Here is a 23,612-nt window from a genome sequence, read left to right on the forward strand (position 1 = left end):
GCTGTTTTTAACGGAGAATAAAACTACGCAGTTTCACGTAGCTTAATTATTCAATTAATTCCTAATGCTTTCAGAGATTGGTTATAAGAGTTCAGGTAAGGCGGTGTTAACGAGTCATTTCTAGCTGAATTTCTTATAGGGTCAGGGAACCCTCCCGACCGACCATCTATTAAACGTGGATCTTACTAGGTTATTACAGCTTGCTTATCAATATCGAGCCGAGGGAAAAGGCCCGCTGCGTTGCGGATGTAGGAAACGCAAGGGAGCGGCGGTGCGCGCATACTCACATTCCAGCTTGTCCTCGGGCCGTCCGGCTTCCATGAGCGACAGGTAGCAAATGATGTCTTTGAGCGGTACACGCACCGTGTGCACGTCTATGTGACTGCTTGTCTTCCGGAGAGGCTTCAGGTCCACTGCGAAGTAGAAAAAAGGGCAAGGAGAAGGAGGAACCGAGGCTGAAATTTTGCATCTCGTGGTGGTTTCAGTTACGATCCGTAAACAATAAACAATCGAGACCTAGCCGAACCTTTCTCATCGCCACGTCCACTACGGCTACAGCTGAACAAACAGCACCACGCACGCCTAAGAAAAAAAAATGCCGAACGGTGCATGAGATTCGCATTCCAACTCCTTGCCTAAACAGAAGTGCTTCATGATTGCAAAAGCGCTACTTGAAAACGACGACAAAGGAAGAAACACAACACGAAGCGCTACTATCAACTGAAATTTATTGTGAAACACGAACATACTTATATACTAGGAAAACGAGCAAGAATCTGCGTCACCACCAACACATTGATAGCAACAATACATTTCAACCATTCATACATACATGACTGAGTAAAACATCGACAGCAGACAGCAGCAAATAATCACAAGGCACGTGGAGTACATACCAAGATTCAGCACAATCAAACCCTTTCCAAAAATGCAAACTCGATATCATGTAACTGTAAAGATGGCTGGCTGACACAACTAGTGCCTCCCTTCCTAATTTGAAAAGCTTCTATGATCTCCCTTGTGGATCGCTTTGCATGTTTATCCATGACGGTTGTGTCCTCTAGTTTTGGTTTACACTTTTTCGTGCACTGTTTGCAGTGCATTGCCAGATATGAGTACGGTGCCCCTTTCAAAGAACTGATATCGAGTTTGCATACATGATATGGAGTTTGCATTTTTGGAAGGGGTTTGATTGTGCTTAATCTTGGTATGTACTCCACGTGCCTTGTGATTATTTGCTGCTGTCTGCTGTCGATGGTTTACCCAGTCATGTATGTATGAATGGTTGAAATGTATTGTTGCTATCAATGTGTTGGTGGTGATGCAGATTCTTGTTCGTTTTCCTAGTATATAAGTATGTTCGTTTTTCACAATAAATTTCAGTTGATAGTCGTGCTTCGTGTTGTGTCTCTTCCTTAGTCGTCGTTTTCAAGTAGCGCTTTTGCAATCATGAATCTGTACCAACAAGCCCAACTGGCAGTTCTTCAATGAAGTGCTTGGTTCACGGATATTTTGCCTGTTCAGTGAGTGTTTCGCAGCTAATTAACCTTGATAAAGAAGGCCCACACCTTAGCGCCGCACGCATGGAACCGCAATTCAAGTGCCGATCGGGTGACTAGTGCAAGCTTAGACACCAATCTTCGATTCTCCTTCTAATTTCGAGCCTGGTAACCCTCAATTCTTAACCGTACCAAGCACCACGAAAAATGTTCTTCAAGCATGGACTATGACGTAAGCGCACGGAACATAGACTTCTACCAACGTACGTACACTTACGTCACGGCGCATCACCGTCATCATACCGCCCTTTCCCAAAACTTTGTGAGTATTTGGTTGCTTATCGTTTTTGCGGGTTGGGCCGGTATCAGTGCTCGCTGTCAGAGGCGGGGTCGTTCTCTGCTGTCATAGGTCGTCGCGTGGCATTGTTCGAAAGAAAAAAAAAAGGAAAAAGGTTGGGGGGGGGGGGGTATCTAAGTATGTTCGGCAGTATTTAGTAGAATGTGAAATGCCGATACGGACGACATGTGCACCTCACGCTAGTAGTTTCCTGCGTGAATTTCTTCTTATACTAATCACGGCTGTCTCGCTTAGAATTCGCTGCATTAATAGTAACACCTAAAAGTCGCATTGAAAGGGTAATCCGACCTGTTGGCGAGGCTACTGAACAGGCGCCGATTGCTATGGAACGTATCGGCGCAGGAGTTACTGCACCAATTCAGCCACGATTACAATAAAACTCAAAAAAGAAAAAAAAGAAGGGCGTGCTTCCCTGTTTACGACCTTGACGAGCAAAGAGAGGCGTCCGTTGTGTCAATGCTGGCTAGCTACAAAGCACGCGTAAAGCCCGGATAATTGCCCTGAAGTGAACGCACTGCAGGAAAGCCAACTTAACACAATGTGTTTCGAAACGATGATGATGATAAGCGAAGGAACATCAAGCTCCCCAGGAAAAAAACGCCCTCCGCGGCCGGAATCGAACCGAGGCCCCTCGCGTTACGAAGCCGACGTATATCTGATGGCGCCATTCCAACACACTCGAAGCAGTTTGGATTTTGGGATTTGGCTCAGGTTGCATGGGAGAAAGCCTCGTGTTTTGACCATCTTTTTCGTAAAAAAAAAGGGGCTTTGATTTTTTATTTTTATCGTGAAGCCATCAAGGAAAGAGAGAGAAGTATTATTAACTTTCACGAAAACGAGAAAAAAAAATATCCTGAGTGTTTGTGTAAGGAGGGGGTTTTAAAAGACGGAAGATATTTTTTGAGAGACTTCCTGAATATCTCTAGTGTCAGTGTCATCGTTGAGTGAGAAGTTTCAATGAAAAGTTTCTGACGCTGCAGGTGGCCGAATTCGAAGCGTGCTGCACGCGCACACGACCACTGTGACGACGCGGGAGCACAAACCTGTTTGCTTAGCAGCTGTACTTTGAAGGCGGAGAGAAAGTTGCGACCGCCAAGAGCGGAGCGGCAAACTTTGCGCATCGCCGCCCGCGGACTTCCCCCTTACTCCCATTCATTTTAATGCATTAGGATTAAAGGGCTGCTTCCCTCGGCATAGAATCGTCTGTCCCTAACGCAACGCGTTGAGCTCTGTGGGGGTACATGGAGGCTTATAAACAAATCTAATTAAAGTCCCCAGAGGCATTCATATCTTTATATGACTGCTTATACTGCCCCCTAAAATGTCTTCAAAGCAATGCACTTGTGCCCGGTAGTAAAGCCCAATTTAGAGGAGCTATGTAGGTGTAGACGTGGTCATATTATAAAGGCCATACCCCCATCTTATTTAGATATCAAAAAGTGAGTATTTTGCCTCTAAAAATGTCTTCCCAGAAACTCATTGGGTATTCAGTAAAACCTCGTTATAACGAAACGGGATATAACGAACTCATGAATATAACGAAGCTATCGTAATTCCCCTTGAAATTCCTATAGACGCCCACGTACTTAGGACCTCGCTTTTACGAAGCTAAAATTTCCTCGCAATGGGTATAACGAACCTTTCTTTTCCACAACGAGCATCTACGCACCATTTTGGTACCCGTCAGGTCAATGTCTTATAGAGCGCGACGGGTTACGTCTTACGTCGCATCTCGGATGCGAAAATTCAAAACTCGCGCCAGCTAGGGGCCGCCAACTCCAGCTCGCTAAAACGGCAGCAAGCGCCTGATAACACGTGCGAGAGTGCGCGTCACCCGAGCTCCCAGGAGGGTGCCTGGGTGTTCCTCTAGTCACTCCACCAGGATGCGGACGGCCGCTTCTTTGGCGATGACTGCGAGGACGGAGTCGAAATCGCGGCTGCAGCTGAAAAAGCCATCGTTCGCCTGAAGAACACGCGGCAAAAATCTTTCAGGGACTTTTCTGTGAAGTGAGTGTGAAGTGAAGTGATCATACGACAGCTGTTATGCTGTCGTATGATCATGGATGAGCCGTGTGGCGTGAAAAGTAACGATTTTTTGCTCTTTTTTCGTTTGTTTTTTCTTGTTTTTGCGGGCTGCTGTGAGTTTTGGTGGCAAGAACATCCTCTCTTTCATGCAAACTGCAAGTACAAATGGACATCGGCTATAGCGAAGTAATGGTTATAACGAATTAATTGCAACCGTTATAACTTCAGCTTCGTTATAACGAGGTTTCACACTAGTATTGCAAGCGTTGAAGGTGGTGGTCTATGCGAAGTTGGCTTTCCTACATTGCTTTGGGGTTTGCAATGCGGTCTCACGGCCCTAAATGGGCCATGTAAACAAGCCCAGGGGAGATGGCGTAAGCGCGACGGATTCGGCCAGAATGCTTATGTGCTGCAGATAATGTATCATGGTGCGTTACAAAAAAAAAAGCAACTCTTTAGGAAACAGCTGAGATTTTGTGTCTGTCCGGTTGAACTGCGATCACGTAACGTACTGGAGGAGAACTCACTGTGTGCGTACCGGCGGTAGCACGTGCAAAAATTAGGTACCGAACGACAGGTGTTGGAAAAGGCCAAAAAGACCCAGCTAATGAGAAATTATTATATTCTAACCGCTCTCCACTCGCCTTACACCTTCTCCAGAATTTGCCGACAAGTAAGAATCGATCACTTCGCCAGACCTCACAGCACGTGGTAACTGTTTCGAGCGTTACTCAGACCCCACCGCTTTTTAACCTCGTTCTACCCATCCCTCATTCTCTCCAGTGCATTCGACCAATCGGAATCGAGTAATTGACCACGCGTGCGTGAATGCGGTGTGCCTGTGTGCGGGCGTGTGTGTGTGTGTGCCTGCGAATGTGTGCGTGTGCGGGCGTGTGTGTGTGTGCCTGCGAATGTGTGCGTGTGCGTGCGTGCGTGTGCGTGTGCGTGTGTGTGTGTGTGTGTGTGTGTGTGTGTGTGTGTGTGTGGGTGTGTGTGTGTGTGTGTGTGTGTGTGTGCGTGTGTGTGTGTGTGTGTGTGTGTGTGTGTGTGTCTGTGTCTGTGTCTGTCTGTGTCTGTGTGTGAAGCACTCAAAACTTTTTTATAACTGCAGTCTTCAGCACAGCTTAACAGGCGAGCACGTCCTCACGTGGTCAAAGGTTCTCACCGCTGTGGACGAGGAGGGAACTGTTGGACTTCCTGGACGAGTTTCGGGACACCTGGCTCTGGTTCGGTGAAGAATCAGTGGAGTCCCCATAGTTCTGCGTCACTGTCACCATCGGGTGGATCGATGCACTCGCTGCAAGCGGGGGGAAACGAAACTTTACGTCACACTCTCCGAAAACAGCAGCACACACCGGTTGGTTGTTAAGATCCTTTTAGATACAGCAGTCTGCCGGAGTTATAAAGGCGGAGTGAGGTTGAGAGTTGTTCGTTCAGGGGGAGGGGCGGATGTCCTAGAGTTTCGGCTCGTTCACGCGCTAAGGGCTCACGCGCAAACCGTTTAAGGAGTAGCTGCTCCTTACACCGGGGCCACACGGGGGCAGCACGGCGCAATAGCATCGGCGTGACGATGGTTTGGGCAATTGTTCGAGCCTCTTGCAGTCTAATAGGCCTCCGCGGACCGTGTTGTGGGCACGCTTGGTAGGGGGAGGGCAAGGGCTTTAGCAGTGGCGGCTGCTCCGGAATGCGTGCGAAGGATTACTTGCCGTGCTTCTGGTGCGCGGACGTGTTTGGCTTTGTTCCGAGCTGGGGAGGTATGCAAGTGGCGTACAACGGGTGTAAGGATTGAGCGCTGTATCACGAACTGGGGGTGTATGGTGCACTGAGAATATACAGGGCAAGGACACACTTCCCCCGCGCCAGCCCTCTGCTTTTATACCATGTGTGCGAAGAACTAACTGCCTGCGTGCAGGGTTACGGTCGCGTATTTGTGACCACCACTATGACCACCTCGAACAGGTTGGGGCGAACAGACGGGGTAGGGAGGGGGGAGATGGAGCGCTCGTTGCTAAGCGCGTACCGGCAGGAGAGGGAGCAGATTTATGGCATAGTGGCGTTATTTCTTGCAACTTGCAAGAAACAGTTTTCATCCGGAAAAACAGGAGGCTCGGGTTATGAGCAAATGGAGCGCCTGGAGCTTTACACAGAGTCAGGCGGCAGGCCAAAAAGACAGCCTCGATTAGCGTTATGAGCGGTATGAGGGGACAGCGTGGGGAAGGGTACCAGTTAATAGCACCCGAGGTTTCTTGCATGATTGTTTATGAGCGAGTAAGCAGTCTCGGATTGGTTGAGGTTCATGAATGATTGGGTGCCAAGCGGCACCACGTTGACCGGCAAACTCGCTGTTTTATTTTGTGTATATTTGATTGTAGAATGAACCAATCGTAAACATAGTCTGCATGTTTTTCATCTCAACGAAACAGACATTGTTGACGTCGTCATCTCTGTACTGCAACGAAACGCAGTGCAGGTCACGCAGAAACAGGAACGCCATCAAGCAACAACATCTATCAAGTTTTCAACGTGAAGGATCACATCATTACCATGGATTTGGAGACTTGCGTGATGAAGTGAAGGCATCTAGAATACAGCTTTTCGCTTTCCTTGCATTACCGCAAAAGGTTCTATTATTTTGTAGCATGTTTTTGTTGAATAATTTAGACACTTAACTTCAGATCTTGCAGTGTTCAGAGTGAGGACGTTGATACGGCTGCGATTCGCTGTCGTTAAGTGCCCAGATCTTAACGCGTGTTCGAAGCCGGCGGTTCGTATTAGGGAGGGCACTCGATAAGCAACACGCCATAAGAAAGCAGCGTCAAGTATTAGGGAACATACTCGGGTGGAAGGTATCTTAGGTGAGAAAAGTGGGTTTGGGTATGTCATGTAAAGTGAATGGCGTACAACACGTAAGCCGTTTGTTCAGCGGATCAACACTACCAAGGTAGGGGAAACGAAATAAGGAAGAAAGAGCTCGCTGGAGAGATGAGATAAGAAAATTCGGGGCAAAAAATTGGACTTGGACAGCGCAGCTACTGAGAGGTTGGAGGTCTGTGGGGGGGACCTCGTCCTGCAGTGGAGGTTGGCTGACCGTGGCAGTTGCTTGGTCTCTTTGGATACGAAGCGAACATCCATACCAATGCTATCCAAACATGGCTAAACACTTTTACAAGCCACGTCGCGCACTGAAAAGAAAGGAGGGAGAACCCAGCCGAGTTTGTTCTTTTCACAAGTCTCAAATTAACTCAAAATACGATACAATTCGCGGGGACGGGATCGCTCAGATGTTGAGGGATGTAAATGGGAGCGGGATCTCATCCGCGAATGAGCCTCGAGACTATACCAACGCAGTTAACCGTAACCAGAAGTTACAGTAAATGCGAGAAAAGGAATCGTGAGAGAACTATTTCAAATATCAAACCAAATTTTGCAGTTTTACTGGCCGAAGCTTTACCTGCGGTATAAAGCGTGCTGTAGTGGAATGCTACTGATTAATTTGCGCCACCTAAGAAATCTTTCCTTTGCGCAGAGATCTCGTCACAGGGGGATTCTCGTTTTTTGTCTTCGTCAGAAAAATCTTGGACCCAGCAGCACAGCGGCTCAGTCACCGAGCCACCGCGGCGGGGAAGGAAAGACAATCCAGAGAAACTGAAGTATGTGTAAGAAAAGTCGCCTTAATGCCCAAATCCCCATAGCTCTCCGCGGCGGGGAAGGAGAGACAATCCAGAGAAACTGAAGTATATGCAACAAAAGTTGCCTTAACGATGCCCAAATCCCCATAGCTTACCCCAAATCTGCACAAATAGTTACGGCTAAGAGCGGGCGCTGTTCACAGGGGGCCACCACGAGCCACTGAATGAGCCATTCAGGGCCACGGCGAGTCAGACATGTTGGCTGTGTTTTCGCTTACCTTCATCTGCAAAGGTCCCCCGCTCTCGGGACCTCGCGAACACCGCTTTGATGTGCTCCACGCCAACCGACACCGGGGACATTACGATCGGAAGAGGAGGCAGGAGCCGCTAAATCCGCCCGCAGCACTCACAAAACACCATGGCTCGCAGCGCCGCTGTCTATAGTCCTCGAACAACCAAAACGAGCTCAGCCAAACTCCGGGTGCGCGCCTCGAACGAATACACACAGGCGACGATGAATCGACTGTGGAACACTTGCGAGCGCCAGGCTGTTCGCAATAAACGTTCTACGCGCAGCTGTGCTCGGCGACAGCAGTCCACCCCTGCCGGCGTGGGCGTCATCTGCGCCGAGCCGCCTGTTCTACAGCGCGGCCTCCTTACGCGGAAAGGTTACACAGCTGGCGAACTTCGGGCTACCGTGAATGAACGCTCGTTTGTGTACATATACATTTCTTTTCTCCGTAAGAAACGCCGTTTTCGCTCCATGCGGAGGCCGATCATAAGAATACTGCGCGCTGTCACTGTCAACGACTGTGTTTTTAAAGACGATAGTCTTTCTTGGGCTACTTAAACCCAGAAATTTTGGTCTGTCTGTATGTCTGTATGTCTGTCTGTCTGTCCGTCTGTCTGTCTGTGACTCGATTCAGCCACCCGGCCAAAGTAAAACAATGCCTGCGCAATAGTCTTATATCATCATCATCATCATCATCACCAGCCTATCTACGCCCACTAAAGGGCAAAGGCCTCTCCCATTATTCTCCAATTACCTCGGTCCTGTGCCAACTGTGACCAATTTATCCCCGCAAACTTCTTGATTTCATCTGCCCATCTAACTTTCTGTCGCCCCCTGCAACGCTTGCCTTCTCTAGAGATCCACTCTGTTACCCTTAATGACCAGCGGTTATCTTGCCTTCGCATTACATGTCCTGCCCACGTCCATTTCTTCTTCTCAATTTCTACTAATATGTCTTTAACACCAGTTTGCTCCCTGACCCACTCCGCTCTCTTCTTGTCCCTTAATGTTACACCTATCATTTTCCGCTCCATTGCCCGCTGAGTCGTTCTCAATTTAAGTTGAACCCTCGTAGTGAGCCTCCAAGTTTCTGCCCCGTAGGTGAGTACCGGTAAGATGCAGCTGTCATACACTTTCTTCTTCAGCGACAATGGTAGGCTGCTATTCATTGCAGAAGAGTTGCAAGCTGGGCGAGTTGGAAATGCATCTTGAATGAAACCAGGCGCAAACGTAACAGGACGCAGAAAGGAGTACACAGGACAGCGCTTGTCCTGTGTACTCCTTTCTGCGTCCTGTTACGTTTGCGCCTGGTTTCATTCAAGATGCTATTCATTATCTGAGAATGTCTGCCATATGCACCCCACCCCATTCTGATCCTTCTAATTATCTCTGCCTCATGGTTGGGATCTGGGGTCACAACTTGGCCTAAGTAGATATATTCGCTTACCGCTTCTACTGCCTCGCCACCTATCTCAAACTGCTGTGCTGTCCCGAGGTTATTGATCATTACTTTAGTTTTCTGCATATTAATTTTCAGGCCCACGGTTCTACTCTGTTCGCCCAGTGCGGAAAGCATGCTTTGCAATTCGTCCCCCGAGTTACTTAGCAAGGCAACGTCATCAGCAAATCTGAGGTTACTGAGGTATTCTCCATTAACCCTTACTCCCACCTGTTCCCAATCCAACGTTCTGAATACTACTTGTAAGCATGCTGTGAATAACATTGGAGAGATTGTGTCTCCTTGTCTGACACCCTTCCTTATAGGTATTTTACTGCTCTCCCTATGGAGGATGATGGTAGCTGTAGACCGATTGTAGATACCCTCTAGTATTCTTACATAATGCTCATCTACCACCTGGTTCCGTAATGCCTGAATGACTGCTAGGGTTTCGACCGAGTCAAACGCTTTCTCATAATCTATGAAGGCTATATATAGGGGTTCAGTATACTCAGCGCACTTCTCTATCACCTGATTGATTGTGTGAATATGGTCCATTGTTGAATAACCTTTACGGAACCCTGCTTGTTCTTTAGGTTGACTGAAATCTAAGGTTGCAGAAATTCGGTTAGCGATTACCTTGGTAAATACCTTGTAGACGACTGACAGTAAGCTGATCGGCCTGTAATTTTTCAAGTCCTTTATGTCGCCTTTCTTATGGATTAGGATGATGTTCGCGTTCTTCCAAGATTCCGGTACCATTGCAGTCATTAGGCATTGCGTATACAGGTTTGCCAGTTTTTCAAGTACAATTTCTCCGCCATCCTTCAAGAGGTCTGCTGTTATCTGATCCTCACCAGGTGCTTTGCCCCCTTTCATTTCTTTCAAAGCCTTCCTTACTTCTTCGGTCGTTACTGGTGGGATGTCTATCTCCTCTGAACTACTGTCTCGTTCGGTATTATCCTGTATGTCCCGGCTACTGCACAGATCCCTATAGAACTCCTCGGCCACTGTGACTATTTTATCCCTATTTGTGATGACATTGCCTTGCTTATCCTTAACTGCATACATCTGATTTTTCCCCACGCCAAGACGTCTCTTCACTGCTTTCAGGCTACCTCCGTTCTTTACAGCGTATTCGATCCTCTCCATATTATACTTCCGTATGTCAGCTGTCTTACGCTTATTGATTAACTTCGAGAGCTCGGCTAGTTCTATTCTGTCAGCTGCGGTAGAGATTCTCATGGTTTGCCGTTTCCTGATTAGATCTTTCGTCTCCTGTGAAAGTTTACCAGTATCCTGTCTAGCCATAGTGCCCCCGACTTCTACTGCACACTGCGTGATAATGCGTGTAAGGTTGTCGCTGGCTTCCTGTGTCGTAAGCTCGGCTTCCTCATTAAGGGCGGAATATCGGTTCTGCAGCGCGATCCTGAATTCTTCTACTTTACGTCTTACTGTTAGCTCATTTATCGGCTTCTTTCGTACTAGCTTGTTGCGGTCCCTCCTCAAATCTAGCCTAATTCGAGATCTTACCATACGGTGGTCACTACATCTTACCCTTCCGAGCACTTCCACATCCTGCACGACGCCAGGGTTATCGCATAATATGAAGTCTATTTAATTTTTGTGCTCCCCATTCGGGCTCCTCCAGGTCCACTTCCGACTCTCCCGTTTGCAGAAGAAGGTATTCATTATGCGTAGGTTATTCCGTTCTGCAAACTCCACTAGTAGGTCCCCCCTGCTATTTCTACAGCCCAGACCTTGTCTCCAGCCTTATTCTTGCCTACTTTAGCATTGAAGTCCCCCATAACTACGGTATACTGAGTTTTTACTTTAGCCATTGCCGATTCCACATCTTCATAGAAGCGTTCCACTACTTGGTCGTCGTGGCTGGATGTGGGCGCGTAGCCCTGCACCACCTTGAGCTTGTACCTCTTATTGAGCCTAATTACAAGACATGCTGCCCTTTCGTTAATGCTATAGTATTCGTCTATGTTGCCAGCTATGCTTTTATTGACTAGAAATCCCACTCCCAGTTCTCTTCTGTCCTCTAGACCACGGTAACATAGGACGTGTCCATTTTTCAGCACCGTAAGGGCTTCGCCTGCCCTCCTAACCTCGCTAAGCCCTATTACATCCCATTTAATGCCCTCTAATTCCTCGAACAACACCTCCAGACTTGCTTCGCTAGATAAGGTTCACGCGTTAAACGTTGCCAGGTTCAGATTCCATTGGCGGCCTGTCCGTATCCAGGGATTCTTATCCAGGGACCGCCGTATCCAGGGACCGCCGCCGTGGTCAGTTGCTTCGCAGCTGCTGGGGACTGAGGGCCGTGGGTTAATTGGCGTATTCATGAGAGGTTGTGGCCGTTACTACACCAGGGTGGCCAATCCTGCTCTGGTGAGGGAGTGCATTGCCGGCAATGGTCGCCGGGGTCAGGCCGCACCCCAAGCCCCTTTGTGCAATTCCATCAATACGCGGATTTTTTTTTTATAATCCGGTGGGAATTGTCCGGCACCGGGATTCGAACCACGGTCCTTCTGCACGCGAGGCGGGTGTTCTACCTCTACGCCATCGCCGCCTACCCTATATAGTCACAGGTAAATGTGCCCGTCTAAGTCCGGTGTAATGTTCATACTTGTCAATATTGCTGAAGAACAACAAGATATTACGCATATATAAGACAACAAATTAATACAGAAGTGATATTTGCAGCGTTCCTTTATAAAAAATCGTACATGTTTGATTTTGGCGAGATTAAATACTTCATAAACTGAAGAAAAAAATATCATTCCGCCGTCGCCTGCTGTCGCCCGCGCCATATAGCTTCTGGCGGCATTTGAAGAAATCAAGTGGCAAGAGTTACGAAAGGTTCCACTAGATAGGTTCCACGTTCTGCTTAGAACGCACGTGGACTAGGGAAACGCGGTTAATTCTATAAACGTCGAAGTAGGGCGCCTCGATTCACACGCGTCTTCGTGGTACGGCAGCGTTGGCATCGAGACACCCGGTTTGGAGCAGTGGAACGGGGGGAATTTAAAATGATTTCAGCAAACCTTTGGCGTCTTTACCTTTGTAGGAACGCGACGCAACAGGAACAACATGACAGGTGAACGGAAAAGCGAAGGGAGGCATTTACTTTGCAAAAGTCGATAAAGACTATCGTCTTTTGACGACATTTGCAACGAAAGGAGCAGATACGCGGCCAATTTTTCTACAACAGCTGTGTAACAGAACGTATTATTAAATACGATAGTCTTTCTTGGGCTACTTAAACCCAGAAATTTGGGTCTGTCTGTATGTCTGTATGTCTGTCCGTCTGTCCGTCTGTAACTCGATTCAGCCACCCGGCAAAAGTAAACTGCTTACTGCGCAATAGTCTTATATACTCACAGCCAAATGTAAACGTCTAAGCCTGGTTTATATTGTCATACTTGTAAACTTTGTTGAACAACAACAAGACATTACGCAAATATAAGACAGGAAATTAGTACACAAGGGATATTTACAGTGTTCCTCTATTAAAAAATTCATGTATGCTTGGTTTTTCGATAAAAAGTGATATTCTACATCTACTGAAGAAAACCGCCGCCTCCTAGCGGCATATGAAAAATCACGCGGCAACAGCAACGAAAGGTTCCAATAGCTAGGTTCCACATTCTGATTGGAACGCACGTGGAGCACTGCCACGTGGTTCTATAAACCTTGTAGTCGGCCGCCTCCATTCACGCGCGTCTCCGCCGTACTGCAGCGCTGGCATCGAGGAACCCAGCCTGTAGCAGTGGAACGCGGTAAATTCAAATCGCCTTGCGCAAACCTTTAGTGTGTGTACCTTGGGATGAGCGCGACAGTACAGAAACAGCATGAAAGGTGAGCGGGAAAGCAAAGGGGGGGGGGGGGCATTTCCTGGGCAAATGTCTATAAAGACTATCGTCTCATTTGCAACGAAAGGAGCAGATACGCGGCCAATTTTTTTTGTTCTGCCACGCGACATACCGGCGACACCTCCGCGATTTCTGCCTGACTCGTCCGTATCTGAAGTTCTGTTTTTTTTTCTTATGGTTTTAGTATCACGTAAACTCACTATTTTCTTTGCGCCGTTCCGTGGCACCACTGTATAGGGACCTGCTTATTGCCATCATTTTTTTTTCGTTGTCGTCCGCAATGACGCCCGGATGTAATATTCAGATTCCGCTGCGCCCAGCTGACGGCTTGCCTAGAGAGCGGTGCACCGTTCCAGAAGATGATTTACTTATATGGGCGAGCTGCATGGGTTATACAGTTGGGTTTTTAAGGAAGAGAAAGGTATATCAAATGAGGGGCACAAAACGTTCCTGGGTGTGTGTGCGTAAAGGGAGGCGGGGGGGGGGGGGTAGTGCTTGAGGATTTTGACGCTCTTAGGGACGTGGAGAAGAACCGAGAGCCGACCACACCACGTCTACGGAAGAGCGCAGAGAAAGTCCCAGAGGAGAGCGCTGGCACGGAGAACTTTGCCGACAGACGGCACAAAAAGCTGACGCGACATGATTACAAAGGTGATGAGTGCCCAAAGAAAAGCCTTGGATACTTTCAGAGATTGTTAGAGCGCCTGGTAACGGGGCAAATTAACGATAACAGACTCGACCAAACGTAAGCAAAAATTAAAATTAAATTAAATATGAGCATTAGGTGCCGAAACCGCAGCTGTGAATAACGACAATCGAAGGCTGCAGCTTAATTTCTAAAATCTAGTACTGCTTATCCTTCGCGCAGCGACACGTCGTGCACATGTGCACTGTTTTGCAAAAAGAAGCTCCACCGAGGCCAATACGCGAGCAAAAAAGAAGGCACGAACACACTGCTGATTTATAAAAAAAAGCTTAATGTTCATGAATCCCATTCATAAACTTTTGGAATGTGATTAGCAATCATCAGAGCGCGCCAACTCCGTTGCGTGAAGCCCCAGTTATGGAGTTCACGACCGGGAGATAGCAGCCTCGAGGACCCACCGTGGTGCCTGCTGTGCCTGAGGTCACCGCTAGGATGCCGAGCGGTGTTGATATACCCCACCGCATTTGATATGCCTTGTGCGACTACATGCTTTAAGTTGTGGCCTCGGGTGTAATCGCCACGTGAGTTAAATGGTTTCAGCAAGCTGCGTGGGTTTCAGCAAGCTACTTCCTTGCACATAGCGCAAGGAAGTAGCTTGCTGACCACGTGATGATATCACGAGAGTGCAAAGACTAATTTTAAGGGAAAGCGCACCACTGATCCAATGTATCGGAACCGTACTGCACACAATGGCTGCCATGACTTAGCGAAGTGAAGAGCTGTGCTTTTGCGTACTGCAAATGGCGAAAGTGGTGAAGGTTAGTCTGGCAACATGCGCCTGTCACGTATCCGCATCCGCCTAGCAAAGCATGCCTGGATGAAAAGTAAGATGGCAGCGCGCAGGGTAGGCGGGCTCTGTCGGCAGCGTCACGTAGTTCATTTCTGGCGGGTGGCCAACAACTTGTTTTTGGCCCGGCGTGTTACTTCTAAGGCCAAGTTCAGACTGTAGCCGTAACTGCCGTAATAACTTTAAAGAATGACGCCATTTCACGTCTCAGCCAAACGAACTGCGTGACACGTCGATTTTTTTACGTCCACAGACCCCGATACGCCTTTTGCGTCGGTAGTCTGAACATAGCCTGAGTAACTAATTAGAGTATTTCAACGAGGCGCGACAATGGCCACACAAAACTTGCGCGCCAGTTGGAGTGTCGCATGTGCAAGAACGCCATGGTATCTGCTGAGGCGAACTGAGAGGCACAGAAAACAAATCTGTGTGCATTGTAGCGCTGTGTCGCTTTATTTGCATTATGTGACATTTTACGAGGCGCCCAGTGCTTGCCAAATAAAACGACGTGAACAGTGGCTTTAGCTGAATACATTCACTAGAAAATCACCAATTATGCATGCAGTGCAATCGCTCGTTTAATCAACGAAAGGGCGGTGACATACAAAAAATATTTCCACTTAACAACGTACATATCTATGATCTATCTCGTTTCACAAACATATTTCTCGGGAAAATATGTCTATATCGTAAGAGCGGCCAGAAGGCTCCCACGGAGGCCCCCTCCGTAGACGGTGCTATTTATTTGCGAGCAGACCAAGAAGTGTTGTGAACGTAGCCACGTCGGTATGGCCCAAATGCGACCTATTTTCAAATTTGGAGCGGGATAAATTTTTAATTTACCCATTTTCGGCAGTTCGTATTTTAATGCAAGACGGCATGCGCTCCTTGTTTTGTACTACCCATATACTATTGGGATAAGCTGGTATAAATTGATCAGCAGGGTTCTCCTAAATTTAAGTCATTTCTGCACAAAGTCCTGTAACAAAAACAGTTTAATTAAGACGAATGGAGAAGGTGACAGGCATAGCAAGGCATCTTTATGACTTGCTCTCTAAACTAAGAGCGGAAACGTTTCCAGGTAAAATTCTACCCCAGGTATACCTAAAAGGAAAGCCATACACAGATTTTAAATATCCCGGGCTAACAGGCCAGTAGTAATTGACAAACAGCTTCGTTTCTCACGCATTCTAAATTTTGCATCGCGCAAAGCAAAACTAGTATGTTTTCTATTTTTTTTTGTGGCAACAGGGGATGTCGTGGCCCTGAGCTTACATGCACATGCGCACCTCCGTTTTGAATGGCTGTAGGACTATTCGTTGAAAAGCAATTTGTAGTAGGGAAACCCGTAGCAGGGAAATTCGTCGTATAGGGAAATCGTAATAGGACCATTCGTCGAGATGACGATTCGTCGCATCGACTAATGTGTTATAAAACTGAACTGAGATAGTTGCTACTGGGTTATTTCATAACAGCGCGAAACAACAGACTGACGCAAAGACACAACACGGGCACCGTGCAGGCTAACAAAAAAAAAATTCATTAAAAAGCAACAATCTATAATAAAAGGCACATTCTCCACGCCTGCGCAGAATGAACGCATCCTACGTTTAAAGGAACGTTTAAAGAAAGGAACGTGCCGAAAAATAAAAATCAGTTGTAAGTCAGCGCTTGTGGTTGAACTTCTTTCTTTGTGAATCGTTCGTTTGGCGCTGTTCCCCTCTTGATCTTGTAGTTCTCGAAAGCCTGTTTTCAAAAGTGCACACTCACTTAACGACTAACTTTCGGCCTTGAGGGATAAGACTGGGTGTACTAGCGATGAATAGCCATACGACGAAGTGCTCTACGCGACCCATTGTCCCGCTACCCATTGTCTCATTACGAAATGCCCGATTACAAAACGTCTTTCGACGAACGGTCCGTAGCCCGTTTTGAATCAATGTGCAACAGTTAACAACTCGTCACCATACTGAGGCTGAATTTTCCCCCCATGGTAATCCCTCCGGTATAGGGTAATTTATCTGAGTGTGTGCGGTTGGGGGGGTTTAGTTATAGCTAACATCCAGGACAACGACGAACACTAAGCCGCGCAATGTTAGTATCAACTTAAACGTTGCTCGAGCGTGCACTCAGAGGAGCGCCGAAGTGTCTTCCAGCCGAGACAGGCGCAGTCTGGCGTGAGGTAGGGTGGCAAAGGGCGAGGCGTACCGGCCCGGGCCCTGGCGTCGGCGCCCTCGCCTCCTCCTCCTGCCCCCGCTCCGCGCAGGTGGCTGTGCAGCTTCTCGGTGAGGCCGTGCAGCCGCTCGGCGAAGCCCAGGTGCAGGTGCGGGCGCTCCTCGGCGCGCCGCGAGCCCTGCTCCTGGCCGGCCGCCGCCGCTGCCTGCGCCGATCCGGGCGCCGCGCCCACCACGACGACCCCCTGCTGCTGAGCCTGCTTGGCCAGCTCCGGCAGGGAGCCGCTGTGCGCGGCCGCCGTGTGCGACGTGATCGGCGCGCACGCCGTCGTCGACGTCACGGCCGCCATCTGCCAAGGGGGCCGAGGGAAAGAGGAAGGAAGGCAGGAAGAGGGGCGTGCACGCTCCCTGTCAGAGAACGCATCTTGAGAGAGCGAGCACCATGACATCTGCGCACCGAACGGGCTCGAAACACGCTCTCCTGAATAGGACACCACCATGTGGATGAAGGCGGTAGCCATGACCCATCCCTACAGGTACCACCAAACAGGTTCCGTAGCAAAGCAGATATCATCATCAGCGAATTTTTAGGCCCCTCAGTACTCCCGTTCTCTGTGCTGTTCTTTCTTGAACTTGATGGCTTGATATATATATATATATATATATATATATATATATATATATATATATATATATATATATATATATATAGGGTTTGGAAATGAGGGGCTCGTTAGGAAATACAGAAAGAAATGCCGGCAGTCTACAACGCCAAAGAAGGCATAGGGGAATGGTTAGACGATTTTTTACCGCTAGTGACGTAAAATTATTTTATTTTTTTATTAATTACGTGATTATAATAAATAATAATAACGTAATAATTAAATAATAATTAAATAATAATTATTTAATTATTATTATTACTGTTATTATTATTAATTATTATTACTGTAGAATATATATATATTCTACAGTAAATGATGTACAAAGTGTTCCTGCCGTCAAGTTCAAGAAAGAACAGCACAGAGAACGGGAGTACTGAGGAGCCCAATATATATATATATATATATATATATGTAACTTTAGCCAGAGTCACAGGGCAGGCAAAAGGTCCAAGTCGAGAGAACACAAAAGATGACACACTTTGTCGTTAGGAATGTGTACACAACCTATTTCAACGCGAGTCTAAACATGTGAAATGGACCAACGTGTAGCGTGGCACGCGTAGAAAGGCTTTTATTTTGATGTCTGTAGCGGTTATCGATATTCATGAGCTCACGCAAGCACGCCTGTGCAGCACTGGAAACAAAAGCTCTCGGGATATGCGATCGAATAACTGTAAACACATAAAACTGTCATGGCAATCTGCATAAAGTCACGACCTCTGATTCGCCACTGCTGCTGGAAGGTATAGGCAAATGAAGAAATAAACCAGCGGACCGCCGCCTTCTAGATGAAACCCACCAATAGTGGGTGCTTGTACATAGCAGAACCGACTCATAACGGAGCGTATTTTGCCCGAAATAGCGCCTAAAGATGGTAGCGCCAGTCTCGAGTCACTGATCACGTCGCCGTTGGCATTAAAACGCGATCTCGTTTTCCTATTTGTAAACTTGCACCGGTATTTTCCGACGAGTGCCCGTAATCAAAGGAGTGGCCGTGGAGGGCAATGGACATTGGAGTTGCGCATTCAAAGATGGCCGCACCTATTTTGGCGTGCAGTAAGTATAGCCACCACCTGCTTTAGAAAACAGACGCCCATCCCACATGGCCCTTCCTCGAGAAGAGGGCGCATCACTCTGCAGTACCTCATGCTGCTGGGCGATTCACTGTACCATACAGGGTGATCAAAATTAAGTCGACAGGTTTCTTTTTTTTTTTTTTATAAATAGACGCCCAGATTTACGTGAAGACCAGCTCCACAGTGAGGTTGCACACCCAGGCGGACACAAAATTAGGTGTTAATTACTGATGTCGGTGACATAATTCACTAAAATTGTATAATTACTTTTAGTGGCTCTAGTAAACAGTCATGTTTGCATTCAAACGTTAGACGCAACCGTGTTTCTACGCAGTTTCATTTGGCAGAATTCTTCTGGCGCATCAGAGCCCCGAGGCATCGAACTGCGAAGCTTAATTGGCGTTCGCATGATTACGCATGCTTGACAGCGAGGTCCGGTGAAAAGCTCCTCTCTTTTGTGACGTTCCTGCTGTGTACGGTGTTTAGTCTGGCAAGGGGGCGGAGGAATAGGCAAAAGTGATAACTGGCACCCTTTCAGCCTTGGCTGGCGTTATCGCAATCTGCAGTACTGGGAACCGCTATGGAAACACAGAACAAAGGGGAAGAGCTTTGCGCCGGTCTTCACGGTCTAGCATGCGTAATCATGCGATCGATATCTCGGTATCTCGATATCTCGGAGCACGGATGCGCCAGAAGAATTCTGCCAAATGAAACTGCATAGAAACACAATCGCGTCTAACTTTTCAATACACTAAAAGTTAATTATTAAATGTTAGTTAATTAGGACACTGTCATCAATAATTACCACGTCATTCTGTGTCCCCCTCGGCGCATAATCTCACTGTAGAGGTAGTCTTCACGTACATTTAAGTGCCTAATTAAAAAAAATTCTGTCGACTTAACTTCGATCACCCTGTATAGCAGAGCCATACCGCACTTCAAAGCGCGACGCCGTGTCATTCGACTACATCGTGTGCTTATGACTCTCTCACGAGGATTCGGGTGGCGCCCTGCTCCATCTTCCTCGCTTGTGGTCAGCATGATCATGATACAACACGTAATTCTGCTTTTCCCGGTTGAAGAAGATTTGGTCACGATGACTGGTTCAGTGGGGATGTCAGGGGTGCGCGTGCGCATAACACACGAACGGACGAATGTTTTCTCAGAGCCGCACGCACATCGCTTCTCTACGGTAAATACTGCGGCATTCGCCAGTAAAGGAGCTCATATCACCAGGCAATGCAGCAAGTTGTTGGGAGGAGGCGGGTCGTCTCTTTTAAGGGCCCTGCGCCGTATTCGACATGACGGCCCGGACAACGTCTGTTGTAGCGACGCATTTGTTCTATCTATTCGCGGCTGCGATTAGCTAGGTTAAATCGCTTGAAACAGGGCTCGGAGAGTCTGGTTCGAGCACCCGAAGGAGGGATTTGGAGTTGACTGATTCCTTCAGATGTGTCTGTATTCCGAGCGGAAGGTTTACGTTGGCGTTGGGGTATTCGAAACCAGATCGAAACAGCAGCACCGTATCTATATTTAAGCGCCGCACACAGATTCTTAAGAACGTTAAATAATGCAACTCCAGCCTTACCAATATAACTTAAATCACAGTTTTTCCCTCTTAATTCGCACAACCAGTGCTGTATTGCTAAATGCAATTTAAAATGAGGTCCAGTATCTTTGTCGTCGAATCGTCGTGGTATAGCAATTCAGAGTTCTCCGAAATTTCAAAAACGAAGGATACGCAAAAAACAATTAGGCTATAGGTGGTTCAAGAGTGCACTAGCGGTCATGTGTCTTCACTGCGGAGGCGGCAATTTTCATCAAGAACGTTCCCTCGTTACCGTTTCAGAGCCAGTTTTAAACGCTCGTCGCACGACCTGGTTCCGGCCATCCGCTCTCACTTGTGGAAAGATCTGCAAAACGGAGGCGACAGGCTCGTTTTTAACCGAAAACCACTGCTCTAGGGAGAGCTCGTTTGGATAATGACAAAATCGATTTCGGATCGATAGGCGAAACCAACTCCCCCGAAGTTGGCTCTGGAGATTTCCCGCGCAAGGCCTCGTGCCTGTATACAGTGGCCCAATTCCGCAAAAACGTAAATGTTAGCCCTGATGGTCTCGATTCCGGCGCTGCGTGTATATCTATACAATGTGCCTCGCATTCGTGGCGGTTTACAAGCGAAAGTATTGTGTGCGGTTGTAGGGAGTTGGAAGACCGAGACACCGACCTGTTAGAGATCACGCGAAGCTAAATGTTGTTTTCACTGGGTGCTACAGGTGGCCTAAATTATAGATACGGGCGCTGTGGCTCCCAAATACGCGAATGTATTTAAAAGTTAATTTATCTTCTCACCAGGTGCGGGATTCAGCGGAACATCACAACGAAACTCTTTCACATTAACGAAGAGATTACGAGTAGCACACAATACCGGTCTGCAATATCGAAATCGCGCAACTGTGCGTTCGGTCACCAGCAAGACGGCATTACGTCATACGTTTTACCCTTGTCATATCTGCCTATTATACTACTGATTCATATTTAGCATTTTTTGCAGTCTTGTGTACATGATGGCTTTGAAGATATGACAACCTTGCAACCAAAAATCAACACGCTTATCGGGTTTATTTGTCCCTCATATACCGTTCCGTATGTTGCCTATCTCGAGGTGAACGTCACCAGAAAATTTGCGAAAATTTGCAACACTGAGCGGCGCATATTCGGGAAAGGTTTTATCACGACTACATCGCCGAAAATTTTTGAAGAAATGGCTGAAACCAATCCTGCATTACAAATTGGGCTGCATAACGGGAAAGGCCGAGCTTGTCTGACATGCAACCCGGTACGTAATCGCCCTAGGCGCGCCCGGAGCAGGCACGGCACCAGGAGCGGCAAACGCAGGAGAAAAGAATACATAGAAATGCACCGCAGAATCCTTCAAGACGAATTTCGGCTGCGATAGCATGCATGAAACAGATGAAGGCCGCGAAAAACAAAGATACGCGCACACTTGAAAAAAGAAGGAAAAAATTAGCAGTGGCTTAGCTCGGCTATGCCAGGATATACGTAGCGTGAGCTAAGGTTCAGCTGGCTATTCTTAGGTTTCCTGGTTGTCTAGGATTAGCTGATCATCATGCTTACTGCTGCTCAAACGATTTCCAATCCAATCCAATCCAATCCAGTCTAGTCACTGCTCTTCGCGCATGCGCAGCACAGCTCTCCAGGAGCCACGCGAAACGGCTATCAAGCGGTTCCGGCGCAGCGTGAGACTTGGCTACTGCGCAACGGAGACGCACAGCTGGGCACGCGCCGGCGCCAGTGCGTCTGCCGCGGTTATGACGTCACTCCTCTGGAATGCGCAGACCGGCGAATGTGCAGACCCGATTCTCTACACACCCGTACTCCAATTGGATTGGATTTCCAATCCAATACAATACAATCCAATTTAATGCAATCCAATGTTCCTCGCGCTTGCGCAGCACAGCCCTTCAGGGTCCACGCGAAACTGCTCAACCTCGGCCAGTGCAGCTTACGCTACAAAACTAGCAGCGAAAGAATACTAAAGGGACTGGCCAACTCACAGGTGAGAAAAGTGAGCGTGTAGGAGGACTCAAGGCCACCGCTGGTCCCAACCAGCTTACAAAGCCTGACAGGGAGGTCAGGGATTCCGGGCACGTTGGGAACGTCGTATACAACCGCGCACCGCGAGATGAGCAGCACGCAACGCGTACAGTTCCTACAGCGAATATGGCGGCAGCGAGAAAACGGGGGTCGTAACGGGCAGGCTTGCGCACATGTGCGATAGGGACGCCCACGTGTAGCAGGGGGGCCCGAGGCCTGAACCTTCCAAGCAGGCAACCCACCTTCCTTTTTCCGGCACTGCGTGGGTGCCTGACGGACATCGTCCGATGTCCACGCCATAGGCGGCCCACGACTGAGTGCAGACGACGTCAGCTAGGCGGGTGATGTACGCGTCGCGTTTTTGGGTTTCAGTGCCGGCTGACAAGAGAAGATCATGAAATCCGTCGTTCTTGTCCCCTTCGATGATCCGTTCGCGTTCTGCTATACATACGCCGCACGAGATCTTATTTTCGCGCTATACGTGACTCGAAAGTGAACTCCTCGGAAGGGATAAATGTGATGTAGGGCTTCCGTTGTGAAGATCGGCCGAACGTTCATCCCGGAGATTCTTCCTTTACACAGATGAACGTGGGCTGTGGGAGAGCTCGCTCTGCCGCTATCCATATTAAGTAAACAGGGTTCCGTGTTTACGGTACGTGAAACAATTAATACCGCACGGTAACCATGAGGCGGCTTTCTCGGAACCGGCGGAGTCATAAAAAAAATCCGAGTCTGAGATGTCCTGAAACAGAGAAAAGCCAAGCTCCACAGCAGTTTAATGATTTCTAACTGTATGATTTTCACGGTGGACGAGCTCTATAGATCTTCAGCTAATGAAAATAAAATATATTACAGCACTAAATTCATATTAAAATAACCTATTACACACACGCACACCCCCACACACACTTAGATGATGAGAAGGGCTGTCATCAGATGGCATAAAAGGCAACGAAAAAAGGTATACCGTTCTGAAAGGCTTAGAAAGGTCGGCCTCCAAGAACGCCAGCGGATAAGAAGTTTTTCTGATGTGTATACTTTTTTTTTTATTTTTACGGCAAGCGATGACAGCCATTCTCGTCATCTATGTGAAAATATCTACTCAGAAACACGCTTGCCCTTAGTGCAGACAGCCCAGTACGCGGAAAACAAGCGCGAGTCCGCCAGGGGTTCTGCAGTGGTTAGAGATAAGCGTTTTTTTGAAAACACAATCCTTCCTTCCGGCATCCTCAACCACCTCGTAGTCACATCATCATCACCAGCCTATCCACGCCCACTGCAGGGCAAAGACCTCTCCCATGAATCTCCAATCATCGCGGTCCTGTGCTAACTGCCAGAAATTTATCCCCGCAAACTTCTTGATCTCATCTGCCCATCTAACTTTCTGCCGCCCCCTGTCGCGCTTGCCTTCTCTAGGGATCCACTCTGCTACCCTTAATGACCAACGGTTATCTTGCCTTC

The 23,612-nt window shown here is 47.9% G+C and overlaps 1 protein-coding gene across 6 annotated transcripts in view; it reads right to left on the reverse strand.

Annotated features, from left to right (window-relative positions):
* Dgk (diacyl glycerol kinase 1) overlaps positions 1-23,612 on the reverse strand; it is a 603,682-nt gene that overhangs the window by 55,300 nt on the left and 524,770 nt on the right. For all 6 annotated transcript variants that reach the window (XM_077706109.1, XM_077706108.1, XM_077706111.1 and 3 more), the window contains 3 exons: positions 16,827-17,142; positions 5,048-5,179; positions 288-413 (listed from right to left, as the gene is read on the reverse strand). In XM_077706109.1, coding sequence (XP_077562235.1) covers positions 288-413; positions 5,048-5,179; positions 16,827-17,142 — 574 coding nt within the window. The remainder of the gene's footprint in view (positions 1-287; positions 414-5,047; positions 5,180-16,826; positions 17,143-23,612) is intronic.

This window comes from Haemaphysalis longicornis, unplaced genomic scaffold (genome assembly GCF_048455015.1).
Source record: "Haemaphysalis longicornis isolate Haplotype H1 unplaced genomic scaffold, Haemaphysalis longicornis Haplotype H1 scaffold_4, whole genome shotgun sequence".
Lineage (NCBI taxonomy): Eukaryota > Metazoa > Arthropoda > Arachnida > Ixodida > Ixodidae > Haemaphysalis > Haemaphysalis longicornis.